At 41.0% G+C, this 27,042-nt stretch overlaps 1 protein-coding gene across 4 annotated transcripts in view; it reads right to left on the reverse strand.

Moving 5' to 3' along the window:
- JAZF1 (JAZF zinc finger 1) overlaps positions 1–27,042 on the reverse strand; it is a 321,433-nt gene that overhangs the window by 127,135 nt on the left and 167,256 nt on the right. For 3 of the 4 annotated variants that reach the window (XM_023639427.2, XM_070264724.1, XM_070264725.1), the window contains exon 2: positions 14,137–14,209. In XM_023639427.2, coding sequence (XP_023495195.1) covers positions 14,137–14,209 — 73 coding nt within the window. Of the gene's footprint in view, positions 1–14,136; positions 14,210–14,391; positions 14,480–27,042 lie in introns of those variants that run through there. The other variant, XM_023639428.2, reaches the window with a different exon arrangement.

The following is a 27,042-nucleotide window of genomic DNA, read 5'->3' on the forward strand; positions in this document are numbered from 1 at the left end:
AAGCTCTGTTATTTTGAAGATAGAAAATGAGAGGCTTCTATCCGTGGAATTCCAGAGCCAGGACCTGGTCTTTCTGTATTCAACATCTTTTAGGGGCTACAAGGGTGTGGTGTGACCCAGGGAGTTAGAAATTAAATGGTTTAAGTAGTTTTTCAAGTTTGAATTAAGATTTCTTTGACTTTGATATTATACACAAATATTGTGTGTGCCCCTTTAAAAACTCTAGAAAATAAGACCTTGATGCCTTAACCTTAGCGAAATCTATGCCAAAGCCCAGAAAGAAATATCTTTTAAAAGGGTAAATGAGTTAAGAACATAATGTGCCTTTATTATTAAAAGCATTCTGGCTTCGAGTTTTCAAAAATACGGCTGCCATCTAGAAAAGATTAATGCAAGACAGAAACCAGCTTTTCATCATACTTGTTTGGCCCAAGAGAACCGTACATCACTGAATCTGATTGGTGCTGAACACAATGATAAAATGGGCAATGAAAGAAAGAGTGAACGTTTATATGGGCACAATGAAGAACAAATCTAAGCAACTTCCCAACTTATTTGCTCCAAATGAATCTACCCCAGTAATGAAAATAAAAAAATAAATCCAGTTTGCACCAACAATGGATTCTATTTTCCCCGGAAGCCTATAGTACAGAGGCATCTGTAGGTGACACACAATGCCGAAAGGTCCCATAGCATTCTTTCTCTAGGTGTAAGGACGATGACACCACTTATCCTTTCCTGCTAACCTTAGTTTGGGCAAAAGGCAAACTTGGGCAGTATCTGATATAAAGAGGTGAGCACACCATTTGCCAAGGTGATATTGTGCTTTCCAAGAGGAACAACTACTGACTGTTGCTAAACTCTCTCCACTTGAAATCACATTGAGTCGGCTAAGCCAGGCAATGTCAAGAAAAGATGTACACAGACACTGCTAAGAAGGCAGGGACAACTTCAAAAGCCAGATCCAATTTCTGCTCTTGGCATGCCGAATCATAGCTCATTAGAAAAGAGAGGGAGTCGGCAAGAACCGATTTGTACGCTGGCCCCACCACCTGTAAATTACATGGGCCCCTGTTGTCACCTAAATCTGCAGGGAAATTTCGGTGATCACGGAAGGTGGAAGCCGCTGGGAAGGCTTCTCTGCAAATCCTTCTGCCTGTCGAACATCACGTTTATGGCCTTAGCAACGGTGCAGAGTGAATTGATTGTCAAGGAAAATGCACTAACTCGCATCAAGCAAGGGAAAAAAAACCCTGGGACAGGACTGACATGAGTGCAATGACCAGAGACTAAATTACCACCTGCTTAAGGTGGGATGAAAAATCCTCCTTGCTTGTTGTTTAGTTTTATCAGCAACTGGAGACAATGACATAAAATACAAGCTAGCACTTAAATTATTCAAGTCTGGTAACTCCACCTGGTCTGCATGTCCGATTAAAGAACAATACGTGAATACATTCTGAGCTGTAGGTTTTTAGAGGCAATGTCTATGAAGCAAGACAACAGAGCTGGAGATTAGGGGATGGGGGCCTTATCCTGGACGTGCCTGGATTCCCTGCAGATTTGAAAGAAAGCATCCGACATCTTTTTACCTTCGTATCCGGGCAATCCAGAAGAATGACAAATACAGGGGTATACAATGAAAAGATTTGGGTGTTCAAATCCTAAGTCTGTCATTTACTAGCCATGTGAACTTGGGCGAGTCACTGAATTTCTCTGATCCTTATAAAAAATGAGGTAAGAGCAATCTTTTATAGTAGAATCATGGCTCAATGGAGAAAATGTGTGATTTCACCAGAAACCAGAGCACTTGGAACTATTTGTGAAAGTGCTCTGTAAAATAAAGGTTATATACATTTTAATTTTTATTATTTGCTTTTGCCATGACCCACTCCACAGGGCAGTGTGATGACATGTAAAATATATGAAGCTTTTATGTAAAGCAACATATTAGTATGGAGAGGCACTATGGCATATAAGAAAAAGCAAAGACTTTGGAATCACATAAATTTGAGTCTGAATCCACCTCTAAAAGTTACTTAGTAGCTGTGACACCTAACTGAGGTGTTCTTAACCTGGGGGTTGTTCACCCAAAGAGGCCATAGGTATAATTCAGGAGATCTGTGAACTTAGATTAAAAAAAAAATTTACATCTTTACTTTCATCAACCTCTAACTGCAATGTAGTATTTCTTTCCACTATGAATACAGGCAACAATATGAGTATTTTTGCAGTATCTATGACTTTGCACCCAAAGAAGTCACAGAAATTTTGACATCACAGCATAATTGGAATAGGTATCTCATTACTAATTTGCAATTATGGAAGCTATTAACCCAGCATCTAAGATTTCTTATTTAAGGCCTTAATAAAAAGTACATATTACTATATCACAAACTTATAATTTGTGCTTATTTACAAAATTTAATATTTTGAGAACTGAATTTTAATGTAGTTGCTTTTCTTTGTAATTCTATACATTTTAGTTTATGAATTTTAAAACATTATTTTGGGAAATAGTCCACAGGCTTTCCAGTTTGCCAAAGGAGTCCAAGTTACTAAAAAGGTTAAGAGCTCTCACAACCCCGCGGGGAATTCATTTTCTTAGGTGTTAAAGGGAGATAAAAGCTATGATACAGGGTCATTGTGAGGATGACAGTGACATCGTATTGTCCAGTGCCCTGCACACAGTAGGTGTTCAACTAAAAGAATCTAATCTGCGTTGAAACAATGAGACAAGGGAAGTAATTTTCTGTATTACACATTTCTTCCTTAACATGACAATTTTGATAAATTTAGTTTTGATCTTTTAAGAATTTAAGGTTAATGCTTTCTTATGACTTGCCTGTCTTCATTTGTTTGGCCAGATGGCTCTGTGCATTGTTTGGGACAACATGGCTATGTGGATGCCTCTCTAAGTCCAGACTGCCATTGCTGGAAACAACTTACACACAGACCAGAGGTGAGATGCTCTAGGGGAGAGGCTACCTTGTGGGCTGAGGATGTAGAGGGCTTTTCTGGGGCTACAGGCTGACCTAGCTACACTGCTTTGAACCAGTGGGCAAGGTCTTGGCCATAGTGGGGGAAATGAGAACGAGTTATTTAGAAACTGGGAACACGAAGGTGTTTTAAAGCTTGCCAGTGAAGGGGCCTTCAAAGGCGAGACTAGTCTTTAGGCTCAGCATAATGAACCTCAAAGTGAGAAAATTAAGTAATGTTTCAACTTGAGTCCCAAATCAACAGTCTCAGCAATATGAGAGTATCCTGCAAATGGGAGTGCACTAGAGCTATGGAGGGAAGATTCATGGCCTTCTTAATTAACTCTGAGGTGCTGCACATAAGGGGAAAACGATAAATCAAGTAGATTACTGCCAGCGATCTGAATTTCTAAATGAAATGAGAGGTGTAGAGCCTTGAGTCATTTTGTAAATGCGTATGGCTGTGGTGGAGGGGGGATCTCCAAGGTCATCCTTTATGTTAAAATTTGCCACTATGCACAATAGTCCCTTGATTTCATTTCTTAGGCAAAGTACTTACCACACAGTTGTGAAAAGGCAGGAAACAGAAAGACAAGTAAAACACATAATGGGATGGCAACACAATGCACATACATGTAAGACCGTGATCATTATTCATGTGTTTATTCCAAACACCTATTGTGTAACAGGCACTGCTCTAGAAGCTGAGGATATAGTGATGACCAAGATAGACAAAGTTCCTGCCCTCATGGAGCTCACATTCTCCAGGGGGAGACAGGTACTCAAGACAAAACAATTAGACAGTGTGATCCAGGTGGTGATAAGTGCCATGAAGAACAAGAAAGCAGAGCGTGGACACAGAGAGGGGTGGATCAGAAACTATTTCAACTGCTGGTCAAGGAAAGCCTGCTGTGCAGGTAACATCTGACCAGACGCCTGAAGGAGGTGAGGAAGTGAACTGTGTAAAGCTCTGATGGGAGGGAGGCTATCCCAGCAGAGGGGCCAGCAAGGATAAGAGCGGAGAACAGGGTATACTCAAGGAGATGTGGCTCTTGCTGGGGGAGGTGGGAGGGGGGTGGGAAGAGGTGAGCCTGGAGAGGTCGGGGGGTGCCTGATCACAGAAGGCCTGTTGGCCATGGTGAGGAGTTTCACTTTTATTCCAAGTGTGATAGGAAGCCATCTGCAGGAGAGAAAGGCAAGCTGAGTTAGAGTCTACTAACATAGAAATACAAGCAAAGAAATATTGGCCTGTAGAATAAACAGGGATTAATCTACATTGGTGCTGTTATTAGTGGCAGAAAAACACAAATGCACGGAAACAAATCTGGAACCAACCTGAATGTCTACCATTCAGTTGTGGAAGAGCTGAATTGTTATACATCCATATCTTAGTATCTTACACAGCCATGAAAAAGAAAGAGTTAGACCTCTCTCTAACTTTGATATAGAAAGATGTTAAATGAAAAAACAAAACAAAAAGAGTAGTGTGCCCATATTATATATGTATAATATTGTATAATATTTATTTATTTCAGGCTCCCATTTTTATAAAAATAAATGTTACAAACAACCAAACCCCTATATAATACACATCTGCACCTGAGGAAGAAAGTAGATGGATACCCACCATGACACTATGATTTTAACATTGGTTACTTTGGGGTAGGAGGCTGAGTAGGGAGTTGGGGAGGGAAGCGAGAAGCTATCGATGTTAAATATATTTGTGGGGCCGGCCTGGTGGCGAGGCGGTTAAGTGCGCACATTTGGCTTCTCGGCGGCCCAAGCTTCGTTGGTTTGGATCCCGGGTGCAGACATGGCACTGCTTGGCAAGCCATGCTGTGGTAGGCATCCCACGTATAAAGTGGAGGAAGATGAGCACGGATGTTAGCTCAGGGCCAGTCTTCCTCAGCAAAAAGATTAGCTGTTAAGATTAGCTCAAGGCTAATCTTCCTCAAAAAAAAAAAAATTTGTACACAAATCTAAATTTAAATGATTCAATGGTCACAGCAAAGTGCGTTAACACTATGATTTTGGAAAAGGAACTTAAAGATTCAAACAATCCATTCTGGGAATGGGGGGAACCTTCATAAATAGGCAATATTAAAAGTTGATCTTGAAGAGCAGAATTGTCACAGCCAGAAAAAGAATGGAGAAAAGAAGAACAGAGTCAGCTAAGGGCAAAACATGAAAGGTGTTTGTACACAGTGTTGATGGACTGATACTTTCCACAAATCTTTTGATGGCAGCTGGTAGTCAGGGTGGCAGTGGAGAGAATGGAGGCAGGCAGGGAGATTAGTGAGTTCTTGGGACAACCCAAGACAGGAAGGTAGAGCCTCAAGTAAGCACAGTAGCAGAGGAAGCATTCAAGAGGTGATGAGGAGGAGGATGTCACAGTTTTGGTGCCTACTTATTTGGAAATGGGAGTGATGGTGGCTAGAAGATAATTAACTCCAAGCTTCCTAGACTAATGAATGGGTATTATCATCAAACATTATGAATCCAAAAAAGAGGAGCCATTTTGGAAGGAATGTGAAATAATGAGTCCACCATTAGATGAGTTGAGCCTGTAACTGAACATTCATGTACCAACAGGGAGTGGGCAATTAGAAGTGAAGATTGAAGAAAACTTGGTATTAGGGGTTGGGGAGTCCTCTCCACAGAGGTGATAGCTAAACTCATTGAATGAGTGGATACAGACAGAAAAGCAAAATGCTAGGGACAAAACTTAGGGAGAAGCCTCTATTTTGGGGGCAAAGAGGTAAGCAACGAACCAGGAGAGAACAAGTTAATGGGCACAAGGGAGGAAAGGGTTTCAGAAACAGAAAGTGGTCAATGGCATCAAATGCACATAGGCCAAGTAGGGGAAGGTCTCAAGGAAGATGCCATAGTTATCTATGAAGAAAAAACAGACATGGGCCAGGAATTCTAAGGATACAAGTAGTATGACTAAGTGAAGCCAGAGGAGAGGGGGTTTGAGGCCACAGAGATGAGAAATGGATGTGGAGTACAGGCTGTGGTGCCAGCTTTGAACAAGGGAGAAAGCAAATGAAGAGAATATGGGTGAAAGATCCAGGGGAATTTGGAGATGAAAAAGAGGGAATTGAGACTGGACACAGAAATGGCCCTTATCTTCTCAGTGCAGGTATTGAGAACATCTGCTGATGAGGAGGGGGATTGAAAATTCCTTTGGGAACTTGAGTACAACAGGACACACCTGAAACTGACTGTGATAAGTTTAGCAAGGTTTTTAACTTGGGATGAAAAGATCAAAGGACAGCCTGGAGGGTCCAGCTGAGGTTAGAAAGGTTGAGTTTGTGGTGGGATGAATCACCTGCTAGGCGCTATTCTATAGCGACTCTCAGCAGCTAGAGAGTAGAGAGGCACATGTTAGCCATATGAACTGGACTTCAAGATGCAGAAAAAGAAGATCACTTATAAATACTGATGGTTGAACATGACAGATCTAAAAAATGGACTGATATGATTCGAGTTGTATAAACAACCTTTGCAAAGCACTGATTGCCCTAAGAACAAATTGTAGATAACAAAGAAGTTATATGAGGGACCAGTGCCTAACAAGCGAATCATATTATCCAGTTCTGCCAAGACTCACCTTTCCCAACGTGTATTTTACGCCAGCAGCACAAGCTAATTCTGTCAGATCAAGCCAAAATGTCACATAAGGGATCTTTCCAACTTGCCAGTGTCCCTTGAGAGTACATGGTTTTTGCAGAACACAATGAGCGAGCCAAATCAGTTTAGAGATATTACAAGGAAAATCTGGCAGGCAGCCATCTCGGCTTTGTTTCAACTGATGTCCATAAAAACATAGGCTAAAAAAATGGTAGCATAACGTCTGGTGTTTGAGATCTAACAGCACGCAGCATGTTTATGGCATGCATTAGGCCACAAACTTCAGGCTGGGGCACACAGCAGAACTTCAGAACTGGTGGACAAAGGAGGAAAATAGGAAAGCATGTCTTGTACTGTAATAAATATGACTGCTCTCAGAAGACCACAAACAGGTGGTTTCATGGAAAAAAAAAAAAACACTACCTTGAGATTAAAAAAAGAATCAAATGCTTCAGGCTTGTTTGTATAAAATAAATAGAAAGCCAGTGCAAGCTTGGCTAATTACAGCATTTTTTACGAGGCTATGACTGACTATAATCTGGCAAAAATGAGTCTAACTGAAACAGCAAGAGTGTGGGTTTGGGGGAATTATGTGAGGTTTTGGAATAGGAATAAAAGTGGGAAAGAGGAAGAAAGCTTTCATTAAGCAGTTCAAATTCAGGGAGAAGGATTTAAAAAAAGGCATCCAGACTGATTTTATTTTCATTCAAAACAACCTCTTATTTAGTATATTTTTCCTATAAGTTCTTGAACACATTTATAATGACTGCTTTCAAGTCTTTGTTTCCTAAATCTTAACATCTTGGCCATCTCAGGGAAGGTGTCTGTTGACTGTTTTTTTGTTTCTTGTCTGAGGGTAAGATTTTCCTGTGTCTTTCATGTCTAGTAATTTTTTATTATATATTAGACATTGTGATACGAGTCATTCCTATGAAGACTTCTGATTTTTGTTTTAGCAGGCAGTTCAATTGCAGGATGATCATGTTGTACTTGTGTAGGCCTAGATTTTCATTTTATTAGGGTGAATCTGCGGAAAGTCTAAAGTGTTTCCCAAGACCTTCTAACTTGTCAGGACTCACCTCCAAACTCTGTCCCCTCTGAAGATCTTATGGAGGCTTGGTTTTAGGTCTTGTTAGAGTATCTCCAGAGCAGGCCACACTCTAGGACAAAGACCTTATTTCTAACTTGAAGTCTTTCTGGTATCACAGTTGGAAGATTAGGGTGTTAACAAGTTGTCGCTTCCATGCTGGCGGGGCTGGAATGCAATGCCTAACAGCACTGCTTGACCTCTGCTCTCACTGTCCCATCCTCATCAGTGGAGCTGCTGTTCTTTGGGAAGATCACAGTCTTACCCTGAACATGTGCAGCCCACCCTCAGCCACGGACTTATGAAGGACCCTCATACAGCTTTTGTGGCCCCTTTCTGCACAGATCCCTCATCTCTAGTCACCCCGTGCTACAGATTCCAGCAGCTTTAGTTGCCCCAACTCTGACCTATCTCTGCTTAGGTCAGTGGAACTGCTGTGCTGTGCTTGGGCTCTAGCTCACTCCACTGCAGCAAGGACACTGTCCTCAGAGAGTGAGCCCGAATCACCTCAGTTCTGTTTCTCTCAGGGTCACAGTCTGGTACTGCCTATTGGGAGACCAAAAACCATTCTCTCATACATTTGTCCAGGGGTTTATGGTGGGAGAACTAGTGGGGGCCCTCATTTAGTATATTTTTATGCTGCATTCCATATGAATGCTGAATAAAAGTGAACCAACATTCCATTTTCATCACATGAAATGCACACAGGTAGTAGGGACTCCTGGTTTCTCACAGAAGTGTCCCGAGCATTCCTAGAATCATTCATTATTCACTCTCTCATTCACTCATACACAAATTCACACTCATTCAATAAATATTTACTGAGAGTCTACTGTGTGCCAGACACTGTTCTGGGGGCTGGGACACAGTTGTGGGAGACAGAAAATGTCCCTGCCCTCAAGGAGATTATTTGCTAGTGGGAATTCTTCCGGCCTGCTCCAAAGCCATGCTTCCTCTGCGGTTGTTCCTCTAATTATTGACTTGATAGAGAAAAGGGCAACTTAGCATGAGCAGAATACAAGGAATAATAAAAAGACCTATTACTTATATAATAACACTATGTCACAGGCCCTGTTACATGTGCTTTATACATACTAATTGATTTAATACTCACAATAAAAAAGATATTATTAGAGATGAAGAAACAGAGGCTGAGACTTGCCAACCTGCTCTCATAGCTCATGAACAGCAGACAGGACACAAACCAAAGAATACAGAGTGATAGTTTCTAAGCAAAAAAAGTAAAAGCTTTATTTTTAACAGAAGCCAGGTAGGTGTCTGGGCAGGTTGTGAGACCTAAATGGATCCCTATTACACAAACCAAAGAATAAAGAGTGATAGTTTCTAAGCAAAATAGTAAAAGCTTTATTTTTAACAGAAGCCAGGTAGGTGTCTGGGCAGGTTTTGAGAAGTAAATGGATCCCTATTAACAGAGGCAGAAGAGTAGACGTTGACTGAGTTAGCACTTGAGGGCACAGTTTTGTCCCCCTTTTTCCCAGTTGACCATGACAAAAAAGGGAGTGTTCTGCATTTTGAATCAGAAAAAGAATAGAAAGCTATCCTGAATACAAGGCTTCAAGGTTCCTTGGGGGAAGTTCAGGATATAGGTGGAAGCGATACAATTCTAGCAACCTCCAACTGGTATATGCAGAACTAGTCCTGTCAGGTGCTTCAAGAAAAAGTGCTCTGGGATCAGGTACATATGAGAACTATACCATCCCTCTTGGAGACTTAAAATGCGTATCAGTGTAGGAGAGGATCTGATAAATCCTATGGGAGAGAAACCCATTTTAGTTAACTCACGATTTCCCAAATGTAATTGACCACAGAACCCTTCTGTGAGTAGATGAGTTGCTTGCGTGCATGCATGTGTGTGTGAAACTGGTAGTCTTTGATATTACTGTTCTATGAAACTCACTTTAGAATTTGTGGTTTAACTTCAATAGCAAACATTAAGCTAAATAAAAATCCACTTTTAGAGGAGGTGAAACCTAACTACTACCGTGCAAGCAGTCCAGAGTCTTACGAAGAGAACTCGCGTAGAGCTGTAGTATAGGTATAAGAGAATATTAAATTTTTATTAGGTAGTCAATGACACAGATTGAGTGCATGAAGCTACCAATTTGTGCCTAGGCCTGATATTCCTTTACAGCTTACACCAAAATGACATACATCTTTTAAAAATTAAAGTGAATTTGGAAACTGCAATTTACGTTATTTTAACAAAAACATATGGTAGAGAAAATAGTATAGTTAACAGCCATGGCCACGTACATTATCATGTCTTTAAGTTATCTCAGTTACCCATCTCTAGGGAGTCACAAGTTACGAATAAACTATCTTGTCACCTTCAAGGTGGCTTCCAGAACTATATCACAATAACCTGAAGGAAACACCCAGAGGCAAGCCAGTGCTTCTCCTCCACCTTTTTATGGAGACTCACCTGAGTTCACCCTGTAGCTCATCTATCCATCACCTGCCCACTGGTGAGACGTGGTGGAGGATAGTTCCTGCGCGCTCACTGTGCTCCTTCCTGCTCTCCTCCTGCTCTAAGATGCTAAGGGGTCCTTCCCCACTATAGCGGAGGCCTGCTCCTCTAGGATGTGCCTGCACACTCAGCCCAATTCCCTGGCAGCAATATATCATTAGGAGTTACTGGTCACCTCTCTCACAGCATTTTAGCTTCTGCTGTCTCCCACTGTCTCATCTTATTAGGCTGCTACCCTCCAATTCTCTACAGCATGGTAATGACTCTCATTTTTATGTCTCTCTATGTCCCCTCTGCCCAGCTGTCCTATGCTATTTTTCCAATATTAGATAGTCTTCCAAATTCTCCTGTTACTCTTCTAAACTAGTACTTTACTCTCTGATACCTCAACAAGTTGGGCTGTACGTGATTAGGAACACAGACTCGGTAGCCTAACTATGCAGGTTTGAACCCAATACTCCACTGCGTACCGCCTGGGGACCCAGCACAAGTTACTTAACTCCTGAGTCTCAATCTCTGCGCCTGTAAAATGGAGATCATCATAGCACCTCCTTCCTATGGTTATCGTGAAGATTAAACAAAATAAACAAAGTAAAAACTGCTTAGCATAGAGCTCAAGGCAGAAAAAGTTATGTTCGCTTTTTCGAGTATTATTTCTTCTATATTGTCTTTCATTCAAAATCTTCTAGCTTTTCTTCCTGCCCTTTATACTTCTTTTTTCCCCCAGGTATATAAATATCATACAGACGAAGCAATTAAGTTTCCCATTACATGAACTTGTCATTGTTCCACACATCACAAAATTAATAGAACTTCCTATCCTTAAAATTCATATCCATCTTTTTTACCCAGAACTATTCCCCCAACCCTCACTAGTTCATTCAGTGTTCTTCATTCTCATTAAACCATCTGTATTTTAAAATTTGCTCAAGTGTTGTAACAGACTGCTTTTAAATGAATTAAAGGTACATTCAACATACATTATGTTCAAAAGACTAGAGCAATTTAGATAGTTATAAATAAATGTTCTAATTTCTGCTCAATTCTTTTCTTTTTATAATCCAAAAAGCTAGCTCCATTTTAAGGACCCTAACTCTGTTGATTTCAGTCAATGTTATTGCCAAAGAAAGTTTCACCTCAATTTTGAGAGGCCCAAATGTACATTTGAGTTGTATAAACAGATATCTGAGCAGAGAAATATTCATTCTTTTCCTGTCTTCACTGCTCAGCAAAATTAGAGTTTATTTCCCTCTGAGATTTAAGAAAAAAAAAACCTCTTTCATTTGTTCAACTTTATTTTTTTAATAGTACTCTTTTCTGCTGCATTCAGGATATTGCTGTCAAGCTTTCTTTCACATAACCTACCCTTTATTACTCTCTTCTTGAGTCCCTACTGGCTTCATGTGAATTTCAGCATGCTTCCCTTCTGTATCAAAGCCCCTAAGACTCCTTTTAGCATATCTTGCCCTATGGCCAGGCCTGGCTTCCTCCTTGCAGCTGTCCATTGTTCGGCCCTCTGTGTCATTTACTAGGTGTTTACCACCTGCAAACAAATATCCAGAGCGTCCACCGGGTGTTACGTACTATGCTATGAATGTGGCACTGTCCACACACGGATCCTGAGTGAGAAGGGGTGTTAGAACCTGGGCAACCTTCCATACACAGACCTTCTCTTCACCTCAAGATCACTAGTAAACTGATCGATCCCCTGCATGTGTCTACTTCTCTATCAGCTGGGACTTGAACCTGTTGGACGACATGTTGAGGAGACAACCAAAAGAAAACCCAGAAGGTGGGAGCATTCTGAGACAACTGGCCCTCTTTCAAGTCACTGTCAATAAAAGGGACTGTGCCAGCTTCAAAGAAATTTAAGGGGCAAAACATCCAGGGACAGTGTGACGTTCTGGATTGGACACTGGATCAGACAAACAGCTATAAAGGACATGTTTGTTCACCTGGGGAAATCTGAATATGACCCGGGTATTAGATTAGATTCACATGTACTGAAACAGAAAAGTGGTCATCAGTGACTAAAGAACAGGTTGCAAAACAAAGTTAAAAGTCATATATAGATTTTTAAAAAATGATCTGAAAAATATGTCTTAAAGTGTTACCAGTAGTGCTACCTGGGTGGTGGAAACATGATGTTCTAAGGTAAAAAAAAAATTTTTGTTTGATTATATTTTCTAATTGTCTATAATGCCTGTATACGGCTGTGATAATAAAAGGTTATTTTTAAGAATGACTCATTTGCTCCCAGAAGGCTCATCCAAGAGATTTCACACCCACTGATTATGCCCTGACTCTCCACGATTCGGGTAAATCCCATCCCATCGTTCATGCTCAGCTATCACACTTGATCCAAGTTTTCTGGTGGTTTTTTTGTGTGGCCCTTGTCACTATTCTTTGATTTCTTCTGTAAGTCCCAAATCACACCTGGCAGAAAATTTAGTTCTTCAGTGAGTATAACACCTGTGTAATTAGCAGATCCCTGCTGCCAAGGAGGCTGACGATAGAAACAGGAAGAACGACCGTGAAAATCTCACAGACTCTTATTAGAATAAGGCTCAGTATTACACGGATTTGTACATACATAGGTGACATATTTTACCCAAGACACAGTGGCCACACTATTAAAAAGTCCTATTCAATACCACAATTAGTCTCTAAGCCTATTCATCCTATTTCCCAGTATTAGTAGGCTAATTAACATATATTATATTCACATGTATAATTAAATAAATATATATAATGTATAATTAAAGATTTTTCAAAAGTTATGCTAATCACTGGAACACAGCTTTTGTGAGGCGGCCAGGTGAGCACATATATCTTTCCTTGCATCTGATGTGATTTGAAGGTGTTCCACTTAAAACATGTCAAAAGTTACGGGTCATGAAAAGCTGTATATATTTTATCTCATTTCTAGGGAAGACTGATAAGTAGGAAGTCCAAAGGAGACATGCAAATAGATACTTATGTTAATGAGTCCTTTTTAAAACATGCTTCATAAAGAACTTGAAACTGCACAGGCAACTCCAATTCAAAGCTCTCTGTAGGCAAGATTTAAGTTTTCTAAACAGGCATTGAAATGAAACGGTACAGATAATTCATTCCCAGCTTTCCACTTCAGACCCTGAACCTCAGCTCTGGTACCAAGAAGCTGGAAACACTCTTTGCCGTACATACAAAAGGGACAGTCAATAGAAATTCACACGCTGAATTACGAGCAGAGAGCTTTTCATTCTCATTAAAAACTAGGTTTGCTTTTGCTTTGCTTTTTTCTCTTTGGCGGTATGTGTTTTCTTAATGTAAGCTGATTTCAGGTTCTCTCCAAAAATCACTGTCTCCTTAATTATTTGAGTTGGCTGAAACACTAAGTCCTCTCTTGGACCCGATATATCAAGTCCTAACTGTTCTCTAAAGTCGTGCTCACGCGTTTGGTTTCAGTAAAAACTCACGTTACTCTACACGGATAAGGCACGTTGCTTAGAATGTTTTTTACCAAAAGATCAGCTGCTACTAAATAACTTTCTGATATTAAATTATTTCAATTTGTTATATCCTGGTATATTCTGATATTCCAACAATGTTCTCAATTCACGAAGTACCTCTTCACCCCAGGGTTTAAAAGTTTCACTCAAACATAAATCCATTAATCTCCCAAACTGCCCTATGAAGTCGAAAGAGCATACTCTAACTCTGCATACAAAATACTTTCAGAATGAGCTTATAAATCAGTCGTGTTTTCAGCCATGTGCCCCAAGAACTACAACGCTACATCTCCCCAACATAGAAACAAGAAAACTCCACAGAGAGGTTGATTTTAAATAATCTCCTATAAATATTTTAAGACTGAAAACACTTTTTTCTACTCTATTAAACAGATACATTTAAAAAATAAACATGTGGTAGATATAAAGTTGCTATAAATTCTGAAAATGGCTTACCTATTAATGTAACTGAGGGCAACATAGGTTGGCTGCTGTAATTCTTGTTTTTCTAAAACACGTGGATCTGTATCTGTAATAAAAACACAATTACGATTTTTTAGCCTTTGCATCAGAATATACGAGGCTACCTAACATAAAGTAACAGAGGCTAGACAGAGAAAAAGATTAATTTAGTATAGCTCTTTTCAAAGAAAATTCAGTAGAACACAATCATTTGTTCATTCATTCATAAATAACAAGATATTGCATTACTTTTCAAGGGAATTCCAAACATCAACGGTGATAAAACGTCCATCTGTCACACAAACTCCTGCACAATCCCCCTCATAAATATTGGTTTTCACTGCTTACAGTTACAATGTTGGCATGGTTTTGGGTGGTTAATCGGCCTAAGAAAGAAAGTCTCTGTTAATTATGCTCACTTCAATGCTGGAACAAATTACTTGCCTTTGGAAAGCTCCAGCAATTTGAAAATCTACTGAGTTATTGTTCTTGTTCACTGAACACTTTTCTGGGTTTGGATTCATATTCTAGAGAGCAGCTCTTCTCCTTTCTAATCGTAGAATGAGTTTGTTATAACTTTTCTAGGCTCTTAATCAGAAATTCTCACACTGGTTCAGAATCCACAAACGCCACATTCATCCGAGGGTTTTCCCCTGTAAGAGAGAGACTTCCACACCATAGCAACCTTCCGTACTGGCGCTTTCTCCAACACAGCCCACAAAAAAGGGGCAGTTTTCATGACTAGAGAGGTATTCTCAAGCTTCTCATGTACAGAAACGATTGTGCTAAACATATGCAAAACAATGTTTATTTAATAAGACTATAAAGGGAGGAAACAGCCCATTTTTGTTTTCTTAGAAAAAGGCGCAGACATTTCACACAGATTTCATTATAACCTCATTTAAAGCCATCTCATTATTAGAACTCTTCCAGCTGCACTTGGCAATAACACCTCCTTTGATGTAATGACAGATGTTGTTCCAAGCACCTTTGTACAGGAAGTGTTTATTGCACGTGGCAGATGTAAGAGACACACACTTACTCCAAAGTACATTAACAGGTGATGGGGGTGGGGGGCGCAGACACAGTGGCATGGAGCATGGGTGGCAAAAACGATAGCCCCAAAATCAATTTACAATGCTTTCCACTCCCAGACTAGAACTGGACAGTAGTGGCAATTTTATTCTTGGTGTTAAAGTTAAGAATCTCATGTTCACTTTATTGTTTCTCCTACGCCAAGAATTTCAGGGACACACTATTCAGAAATCCAGCTTCCTGGGTCTTTGCCATTGCAGCTCCTGGAAAGCCAAGTTCTGAAACAAGAGACAAAGATTCTCTGAATGGCTCCATCCAGTCGGGTCTCAAGGTTTTGGCGGTGCAAGTGAGAACAGATCATAAACTCAGCATTTCCTCTCTCTCCTACAATGAATACAGATGCAACCGAGGCTGCTGGTACATCACTTGCCTACAGATCCAACGGGCAGTTCTTTAAATGCACTGAAACCACCCTTCAAGGGAAACTTGGCTTTCAAACACAACCCTTAGTCACACTCATCTAAGTTTGCTGTAACCCCGAGTGTATCCCTGTTTCTGAGAGGAAGGCTTTGTGCCCTTCACCGGTGCTCGCTGGAGAGGAATCAGCAGAACAATGCTCACCAGCGAAAGGTGGTTTGTCCAAAATAAGGGCCATTGGAATGCCGGGCAGGCCATGTGTGCAAATGGTGACTGACATGCCAATCCTGCAAGGTCTTTTTGGTGGTTAACAAGGTAAGAAACAAGAGATTGGAGACAAAAACTGGGAAAATGAAAAGAAAGGAGGAAGATGAGAAAGAACAAGGCAATGATTGCAAATGTCTTTGTGGAAAATTTCTTAAGTGCCCACAAAACAGTTTCACCCCAGTTTGGGGACTGATGATCAAGGGGCTTAGTTTTTGAGACGGGGGCCTTAACTTGATTCACCACAGCTCGTTCCTTCATAGAGACATCTGGAGCATGATTATATGAGGTGCGTTATTTTGGAACAAAAGAGCACCATTCTGATTCTAAAATGTGAGCATAAAGGGAAAAGAGTTAAGAGGCCAATAAACATTTTTATATCTTCCACTTTTGCCTTTACTCCTGTAACTGACGCTCAGTCTAACAGTATTCCCACAAACCATTTTCCAAAGCCTTTCTTTGTTTCCAAATTATATAATTTCTAAATATTTTAAATACTACCTCTCTAAACTAACTTGAATTTTTTTCTTTTATTAGTGCATTTACACACACACACACACACACATACACATTTGCATTATTCTTTCCTTCTTCATGCTCTAGTACTTTGGGGAAGGGGAAGAAAGTACCTTGTATAAAATTCTACAGTTCTCTGATGCTCAAATAAATGGTGTTGGCCACTGACAGTCACACAAATGGCATCTTGTAACCTTGTTTCACAAACATTCAAGAACGTTCAGCATTCTATTTGCAAAGCAAGGTTTTGAAATTTTCTCTTCTTACTTTGCTTTACCTCCTTCCATTACCTATGCTAGACTTATGCTCACATACCCTCAAATTAGTGGTGAAACAGAATTCCAGAAGCTTCCAAATGCTACCCTCACGATGACAGAAAACCACCTAGAAGCACCTCAGGCAGGATTCTCCTGTTTTTCTAGAATGCAGACGCTGGTAACCAATAAGAAAGCAGAACTTCCAGACAGACATCTACCAGGCCTAAAAAATTTTTTCACATTAAATGTTTCCTTGAGCAACCTTCAGAACATCCACTAAAGCTTCGAGTTCTTAAAATGAAATTAGGCACTTGGCGCCCACAAATCAGGAGAGGCCTGCGTAAGTGCTGCTGGAGGAATAGCATTAGCTGCTGGTCACAAATAAACATCAGCTCCGTCACTTGCTTCCTGGCTGACTGGTGCGTGGTGATCATGACTCACCATTTTATGGATTTAATTACTCCGCTGAGCACTTCACGTTCAGTAAAAGTATAATAGCTGCCTTCATTATTTCTCCCCCTCTGACACAAAAGTAACTGTCTGATGCTAAAAACTCTCTACAGGAAAGGATTAGAGAGACAAGAGACTAGGATTTCACAGCAGGACAATGACATACTCATGAAGACACAATGACCATTATCAGAATGAACTGGAGAGAGGAACACTATCCACTGGATATTATGGAATTCAATAAAAAGTACTTCCTTATACTATGTGCCACACCATTGAGAAATTTCTTGCACATGATAAGTTGTTACAATAAGAAAAGTGATCTGAATTGCGATGGTTATAGCACACAATCTCCCAGATATTTCTCTGGCTTGTTTGTTTACGGCGCCAGTAAAAACATGAAACTGGAACACTGGCTACCATTGCCCAGAGATATAATCCTCCTCAGTAAATGGTCTGTGGAATAGAAACATTTGAATTTTTCATAGCCACATGATGCTCCTTAAGCCGGCAACAACTTGGCAAGAAAGCAAGCATTTCTATAATGTGGTTGAAGACAGCCACATACAACAACACTCTACCACTTTAATATCACTAAGAAGTAACAGGAAGATAAACCCAAACTTTTTCAGCAGGGCAGGAGATAGCCAAAAACAGCACTGAGAGTTTATTGCTTTCTGCCTCATCCCACCCCTTGCACGCTCACAGATTCCGAGTTGACTGAAGGCTAAGAGAATTTAAATGTTAAAACGTATTTAAAAATACCCAAGCAATAAAAAACAATCAGCTTACTTCAAAGTTTCTAAAACACAGCATCCTCTGCAGTAGACGGCAATGCGTCTCTCCTCTCATTCCTATCTCGGGGTAAGAGCTTGAACGCTCAGCTCTACAGTAAGCACGAGACACAGGCACAAAGTGGACCTTTCTGTCGCTCATAGGGTCCTAGAGGCTCATGGTTTCATAGATTCAATGAAATGGCAAAGGGCTCAGTGTCACAGCACTAGTTTCCATCACTTCTCAAGCGGCGAGGAGGAAAGCAAGACAGAAAGCAGAAATAAGGAAAGGACAGCATTTATACCCTTCTCAGAGGGAACTGAAATTGCAACATGACCACAGCAAGACAAACAGCACAGACCACCGCGGTCAATCAGTAAGGCCCCTGTTCATCAGCTCTGCTGTTTCTGGAGTTGGGAACCGATGGCAACCAAGTGTCTGGATTTGTGATGTACATTGAGCCTTTTGTAGTGCTATCTTCAAACCTAAGGAAAACTCGATCAAGGCTGTTTGCTGGGTTAACTGAGGCTAATTAATGAGCTTGTGGGCTTTGGCTATGCTTTAGCTGGTCTACACTGCTGGGCTTTTATGTACTACTTGGAACCACTTATAATTTTAAAAGTCAGCAACCAACCGTATTACCACTCAACAAAACTAATGAGGCCTCTACCAGCAATGAGCTATTTGTGGGCTGGGAGGCAGCAGTGAGGGAAGATGTGGTATCATGCTCCCCTGAGAAGGCCTTCTTCAAATTCTGCATCCTCCGAACGCCAGGCTCTTTTCTAACTCTGTATGGCAACAGTGGGAGGCTGGCCGGATGTGGGTGGGAAGGCAGGGGGCGATGTGCAGCACTGGAAGACCCTGGAGAGGCAAAGGCCCACCCAGAGAGACGAGTGATTTTGAAGATCTGGGCTGGATACACCACTTTTCTTTGGACTTGCTCAGTAATAATTAACGAGTGCAATCTGTTCTCAGTCTTCCCCAACAGTTGAACTCATAGAGCCACAGAGTTCTAGTTCATTCAGCATAGCCTTGCACAGCATCCCTCACCGAGCTCGTCACATCCCTCCACCTTTCTCTGCACCATTTCATTGCTAGCACTATCCCTGTACTTATGTCACCACGGAGGCGTGATCTGGGTACATCCTTTCCCCTTCCCACACTTCTCAGAAGCGAAGAACCATCTCGGCTTCTTTCATCTCTCCAGCACTCAGTTCAGTGTCTGGCACATAGACGGCACACAATATTTATTGAGTAGGTACACTAATTCATTAATTTTATGATGAAAGAATGGAAGACTCTTGGTCAAACATGGCAGATTGATCGAGGGCATTTGTTTCCGTCACCATCCAAGGCTCCACTAACTGATAAATAAAGGAATAAAAAAACTCACCAAGGATAGAAGAAAGGAAAGGGAGACATCAGCAGACAAGTGATTTCAACCAGTGTTTTGGAAGGTAGACAATCCATGCAGGAATGGAACGTGACCTAGAGCGTAGAGGAAGCTACAACCTCAAGTGCCTGCAGCAAAGGAGACCCGTGAGCCAGGAGGCGAACCCGCTGCAGAAGTCCGGGAGGCCGTGGATTTGGAGGGGCCAGGTATGGTAAAAGGGAAGGTTCAGGGCTGAAAACAGGAGGATTGTTTAAAAGGTTGATTATTCCAAAGACACTGAACCAGGAGACCAAGCATAGCAGAGGGAGAGGGAGAGAGGGGAGAGTGCAGTGCTGAAAACAGGGACATTAAAGTGGAAATATGTCTACTCCACTGCTCCTGAGAACACTGGCAGCCAGTCAGGAGGATTCCTCTCTGATTAAGTTAAGTGGGCGTAGAGAAGAGACTGCCAGATGCCGACATCTGGCAATTCCCTAATTAAATGATCTCCATACAGTTAAGTCCATGGTCGACAAGCCCCAGCCATGCCTCCATCCAGAGCCTCCCATCAGCTTTTTATTGCCTTGGTCTTAAATATGAGCCAAGTACAGTCAAGGAATGATCATTAGACATTTGAGGGAAAGTCTTGAACATGAATGGGAAATACCAAAACAAACAAACGGTGGGGGAGGGACATAGGGATTCTGGAGCAAAGAAACAGACAAATTAAGGCTTGAGAGGTGAAGAGATATGCCTACTTACACACACCAGTTAATGGCAGGGCTAGGACCAGAAGCCCTGCGTCCTGAGTCCCATTAGGTCAGCATTCTGACCATTAAAAAGGCTGCTCATCCTCTGAAGTCAGCTAATTGCTACCATCCACTTGTAACACTGGACTCCATACAATCTTTATGGCTTTCTTAAAAGCCTAGCAGAGCTCTGTTGCAACTTTCACTCCACTTTTAGGACTGAATTTGATGAACCAACAATTTACAAAGACCAACTTTTAATTCACGGCTAGTTTACTTCAGCTGCTGAAATAAATATTTCTTGTTGGCAATGGCCTTTTCAAAAAAAAAAAAAAATCCTACAATTGCACATAACCAGCCTTTGAATGGATCAACTTTTCCTTAGTTTATAGACACGTCATTTGAAACTTTTCCCAAGCCATAATTTCCATTACAGGGCAGTCAGTGCAAATTACAGTGAGATTCTTGCCTTCCCAAATTCAATGTGAAATCCAGATGCAGTTAAGTGTTGCTGTAAACTTTATGAGTTAAATATCTAAAAGTTGGGGACACCGTGCAGCACAATAATTCCGTCTATTAAAAAAAGCATTCATGTTCACATTTGTAGCCTGAGTTTTCCTCCACAAGTGAATGAATAAACATTATTCAACCAAGAACCATTTGGACAACACTCTAGGAGGCTGATTTATAAACAAACACAGCATGGTGCAGCCTCCCCGGTTTATGGCATGGCCAGAGGGTTAACGTTATTAGAAATAGACAGTTCTGACTAGGATGCTTTCTAACTCTTCCAACCCATCAAACTCCTAGGGTCATTGATGACTTTGATTGAGAGTGGTAGCTATTTTTCCCTAAGTATAAGATGTGTAGCCCTCTATCTATGTAAATAACACTGAGTCCATACCCTCCAGTGGTGACAGGGTGTTATTTATCTTCCTTAGCTCTCACCTTGTTGTTATCTGTCACAAGAGAGCCTGCCAGAGACCATCGTGGCTGCCAGGTGTGCTTGTGAAGTATACAACCTGTACATCTGTATACAGCACCCCTGGAGACTAGGGTGCTGGGATTACACAACAATAAAATCCTTTCAAACAGGAGTAAGGCCAAAACTTGGTTGCATTTACTCTGACGTGCATGTGCACGTGTGCACACAAATACACACGTCTGCTTTTCATCAGAAATGAACCTGATGATGGATCCAAGTAGCATGCAATACAAAGACCATGAAGGAGCTTCTGTGTCACCCCTTCCCATGGGAAGAGCCTACAAGCAGTCATCTGGAAAAGAAGACAGCTGCTGGTGGGCAAGGCTAAGTGCCAAAAGAGCAGGCAGGGAAAATGAGGCTCTTGAATTCCTCCCTTTAAGGTCAGAAGGGAAACAACCTGTTTAAGCAAAGGAGACCTTCCACTGGTTCTACCTAAAATTGTTTGCCCAAAGAAATCCTACCCATCCTCTAAGACACAGGCCTATGTACTACATCTTAGAGGCCACAAATCCTAAGCCTACTGCTCTGCAAATAATCAGTGCTCATTACGATGTACTGAACAAATAAACGAATGCCCTGGACAAGCAAAACACAAAAGACACAAAGATAAGCATACAGCTCAGACACTTCCACCAGGAGAGTCAGATAGGAGAGGAAAATAGACCCATACATAAATGAATGTACCAGTATGTATAGATACTTACATGAAAAATATGTACTATCAAGCACAGATGTTCGGAGAGCTACAAAATGATATAACATTCAGAATAATGGGAAAGGGGGCAGATAGGGCTAATCTGGGAAGGCTTTATTGATGAAGAGGAATGGAGATGGGTTTTGAAGGAAGGGAGTGAGGCAGAGGGCGTCATTCATAGGTGTGGGCAAGGAATCTAAGAATGGCATTACGTTTGCGGCAGAAGGCACAGGTAAGAAGTCTGTTAGTACTTTGGAAAGGTCATAGGGCTGAAGAGCCGATGTTCTTTAGTTAAAGAATATTTACACTTTAGAACAGTGGTTCTGAACTGTGGGCAATTTTGCCCCACCAGGGGATGTTTGGCAATGTCTTGAGACAACCAAGGAGAGGGTGCTACTGGCATCCAGTTGGTAGAGGCCGGGAATCTGCTAACCTCTTATAATGCAAACACAGGACAGTCCCCTACCCCAAACAAAGAATTTTCTGTCCTAAAATGTCATTAGTGCCAATGGCGAGAGCTACATGAATATTATGAGAAACGGAACTACTGCTCCTAGGTTGACTCTAGATGATCATTTCTGTTATTTTCTGTGGTCTAAATCAAGAGGCCGGAAGGCTGGTTAGGAGGCTACAAAGGAAAAATGACACAAGAAGTTGTTTGGACCTAGATCAGAGCTCTGACTTTCTTGTTGGAGACACAGAAACTGAATTCATTTCAAGAAAGACAGACTGAATTCCTGTCATGTGCTGGCTGCTCAGGGCAACTCCTAAGTCAGTAGATTGACAACTGAGCAAGAAAGACGAACACAATTCACAGTTAATAAGACTCCAAGACAGACTGCGACGTGTGCCAATATAGAAGAATACACCAATTTCTGTAGAAACAAAACACGGTTCTTTGTGAGAATCATGGAAACTCCCTGAAAGAACTTTTACATGAGCCTCAAACTAAATTTCCAGATAGAAAAGGTGACACAGAGTAGAAAATGGTTTGAACAGATGAGCAGAAATCAGTAGGGACTGGCAACAAGTCCAGTGTGGCTGAAACTCTGCAAGAGTCTCGAAACTTACATTGGGCCCACATCCTGGGAGGCCTGAAATGCTCTCTAAGAGTTAGACTTCATCCTGCAGGCAATGGGGAACCACTGATATGGTCTATGTTTCAGAAAAAGAACTGGTGGTGTGGAGAATGGGGGAGAAACTGGGATAGAGACATAAGATTTGGTCAAAGTAGAAATGGAAATACAAGAGTTTTGTTATGGTAAAGATCTGAGTGGTTCATTACCAAAAGTAAGGAAGTAACTAGAAAGTAAAAGGGTTTGACAGACAAGAAAAGGGGGTCTGCTTCTGATGTGTGGTGAGACATTTCGCAGAACCAAGAAGTCTGGGCCTCAAAGAAAGGAGAGATAAAGGACTCATGATACAGATAGGAACTGAAATGCTGTGGAATCCCATCGTGAGGCCACGCATTCCAGCAGGCACTTGAACCAGAGCACGTCCCTCAAAACAAAACAGTGATATATAGTAAAAACCCAACTACTTTGACTAAAAACTTGGTTATCATATAACTCAGCCAATGAATCAGGAAGTATTGACTGAGGATCTACTACGCCTAGTAGAATTCCAGCAAGGATAAAGAAAAGCCAGAGGTAGCACTACACTTGAAACCGCATAATTGGCAAATTTCACAAAGGGAGTGCGTGTAAAAGATTGGGTTAAAAATAGAACATAGTCAAAACTGACCCTGAAAGAAAATTTTACATGAGCCTTGAACTAAATCTCCATATACAGTAAAAACTCAGTATTTAGTATTTTAAGGGATCTGATACCTGAGTCTCCAAGGCTCACTACTGTAATTACCATCTCATTGGAACTCTTGCTCCCACTTCTTGGTGTTGCTCAGGATTATAATGCAACTCCACACAAATCAAATGGCCTGAGTTTAACACCAGCTGTATAACCTCTTTAAGCCTCAGTTTTTTTCACGTGTAAAATGTTGATAAGGATAGTACTTTTGCCGTGGGCTGAAATGAGGATTAAATAAGCAATGTGTTAGGTGTCGCTACTACTCAGTTCTTAAACCCATAAAGTTTTTTGAAATTAAACTCTGCACTGTTGTGGATTATCTCCATTTTATAGTTAGTGGCATAATGATGCATAGAAAATCTAACACCTCCTCATTCACATAACATGGCAGAGAATCCTGGCTGCCATCCAATAGTCATTTTTCCCTTCTTCCTCCATAATGCATAGGAATATGGCTGTCTGGTATAAAGACTACATTTCCCAGCATTCTGTGAGCCAGGTACAGCCATGTGACTAAGTCCTGACCAATAGGATAAAAGGTTTCTGAGAACCCCCTTAAAATCATGTGCTTTTCTTTGTGGTATGTTTCCCTCCTGCTGGCTGGAAGAATGACTGGAGCTCCTGCATCTACTTTAGGTATGAGATAATCTTGGGAGTAGAAGTCATACATGGTAGAGAAACACAATAGGAGTTTGGATCCCTGATCCTGTGAAGTCCCCCATCGCTTTTGGACTGACCATCTCCAAACTTCTTGAAAGCGAGAGAAATAAAACTCTTCCACATAAGCCATTGCTATCTCAAGCTTTTCCAGTTATACACAGCCAAACCAAACCTGAACTGAAACACAAAACAACTGGAATGTTATTTTATTTTGTAGGACCTGAAGTTCTAATGTGAAACATGAAATATTTTATGTCTTGCCTTGTTTTTCTGGATTTTTAAAAAATCTCTTTAAGAATTTATCATACTAAGCTCATAGGAAGAAAATTAGAGTAAAATAACACCCGTATCACCACAGCGTCTGCGGTTCACTCTTAAACTGGAACAGTTAAAGAAGGGAGAAAGAGGAGGAGGAAACCATCATGTCAAATTATGGCTCCTTTGGTGGCTTTAGGACTTTCTCCAGAATTGGTTATTAGTGGGCAATAATGAAGCAAATTGCACATGCATATTACTTCTGAGTTATGAAAAATGCAACCGGCAGTAACCTTTGAAGCTGTCAGGATCTTTTCAGGCAAGCAATTAAAGTGAAAAATGAGAGGGTGCACAACTTCCATCACCCAATACTACATGTAATAACACCACCTACAAACACTGACATAAGAGTGGGACTCAGTCTGAATATTTATTAATGCAGATCTCTTCCCATTTGTTCCTCCTTTTTTTTTTCTCCTATAACCTATCCCACCCCTACTAGCCAAATTTTTTTTTTCTCTTTAAAGGGCAGCTCTGACATCATGAATTGCATTCACTGGAAACCTACATGCACTGTGACATGACTCCCATCTGCATCTAAAGAAATTTCCTTCTTTCTCCATTGACCAAAATATAAATTTAGGACAAGCCTAGACTCTAGAGGAAAAAAAGTTGATAAGGAAGTAAGCCCTAATTAGGAAAACACAATATCAAGATTAAAATAATCACCAATAATTGATATTTGCAGAAGGTCAAATATATATGTCAAGTATTGGGTGCTAGGCACTGAAGGCCCCTCTCTGTCCCCCAAACGGCCTCAATTCTCAAGTAGACACACTCTAGAGGATTTGACTTATACTGATCGGTAAAAAAAAGATCCAGTGTAAAAAATATCTGCTTTTCTGCTAAAGTGTAGGAATCACTCACTGTTTGCATATGTTTTTTGATTTAACTTACTAGGAAGGACTTTAAAGAATTGGCAGGGATAAACACAGAGATGAGCCAGGTGGAACAGGTCTTTCTAGGCTGAGAAGAAACCCCTGTGCTGGAGTCCTAAGACGTGATGCCTGTGGGTCCTATAAGCCAGTTTGTCTCATTTGGTTTCGGCCATTTCTATACCACCAGGTATGTAGAGACTGATGGTTCTCAACCAGAACTGCATGTTAGTATTACCTGCGTTTCTTTAAAAAAATTCTGGAGGGGCCAGCTCCGTGGCCGAGTGGTTAAGTTCACGTGCTCCACTGCGGCGGCCCAGGGTTCGGATCCTGGGGGCGGACATGGCACCGCTCGTCAGGCCATGTTGAGGCGGCATCCCACATCCCACAACTAGAAGGACCTACAACTAAGATATACAACTATGTACCCGGGGGGTTTGGGAAATAAAGCAGAAAAAAAAAAAAAAGATTGGCAACAGTTGTTAGCCCAGGTGCCAATCCTTAAAAAAAAAAAAGAAAAAAAGGGAAGATTGGCAACAGTTGTTAGCCCAGGTGCCAATCTTTAAAAGAAAAAAAAATTCTGGAGCCAGTCCTGATGCCCTAGTGGTTTAGTTCAGCATGCTCCACTTCAGTGGCCCAGACTTTGTTCCTGGGCGTGGAACCGCACCACTCGTCTGTCAGTAGCCATGCTGTGGTGGCGGCTCACATAGAAGAACTAGAAGGACTCATAACTAAAAATATACAACTATGTATTGGGGCTTTGAAGAGGGGGAAAAAAAGAGAGAGGAAGATTGGCTACAGACGAAAGCTCAGAGCAAATCTTTCCCAGAAAAAAACAACAAAAACCACCACCACCACCAACAAAAACCAATTCTGATGCCCAGGACTCATCTCCAAAGATTCTAATAGATAACTGGGGTTGACAAGCACCAATACAGACTGAGAAGCCTTAGAAATCCGAAAAGGGTTAGAGAACTGGTCGGGAAAGAAATTTAATCAAACAGTTTGCATGTTTTTTCCAAACTAAGAACGCAATTGTGAAACTGGAAATTAATTACTGAAACCGACTGAAAGGTTTTATAAATCAATCCAAAATCCAGTAAAACCTTTAAATTCAGACTTCACTTGGGACTCCAGTCTCCCCACCTCTTTTACTTTGTACACAGAAAGTGTTAAGCTTAATAATTATGTAGACAAGTCAGCATCTTCATGTATTTTTAAAACAAAATCACAAACAACCAAATACCAACAATTCTTGAATTGTGAGCAATTTTCATCTATTCATAAGGGTGTCCTGATAAGACTTCTGACTAGGAATGCATTTTTTTTTCGGTCATTGATTGTCACAGTGTGTTCCTAAAATTAATAAGACAGCATCAGTTGAAATATTCTATGGCTCAGAAACGTCTGTAATTCAGATTGGCCCAAACCAGTGTGGTTTTCCTGTGCTGCTATTATTCACCTCAGCTACAAATCAGGTCATAACCAAACGAATTAGTTTTGTATTCTGGAAACTAGTTAAGTCAAGGATTTGGCAAAAGGAATCACCCTCATTACGTCTCATCTCGCAGGGAAGCCAAATTACTGCTTTAAAAGGAAAGAAAAAAGGCACAGAAAGAAATAGCTGAACATCTGGCCATAGAGTGACCAGATTGTTCTGCCCAAGAGTCATCAAACATAAGCGTGCTCATGGGTTACAGCTTACTGGGGTCAAGGTCTGATCTGTGGAGC

This window comes from Equus caballus, chromosome 4 (assembly GCF_041296265.1).
Source record: "Equus caballus isolate H_3958 breed thoroughbred chromosome 4, TB-T2T, whole genome shotgun sequence".
Classification (NCBI taxonomy): Eukaryota; Metazoa; Chordata; class Mammalia; order Perissodactyla; family Equidae; genus Equus; species Equus caballus.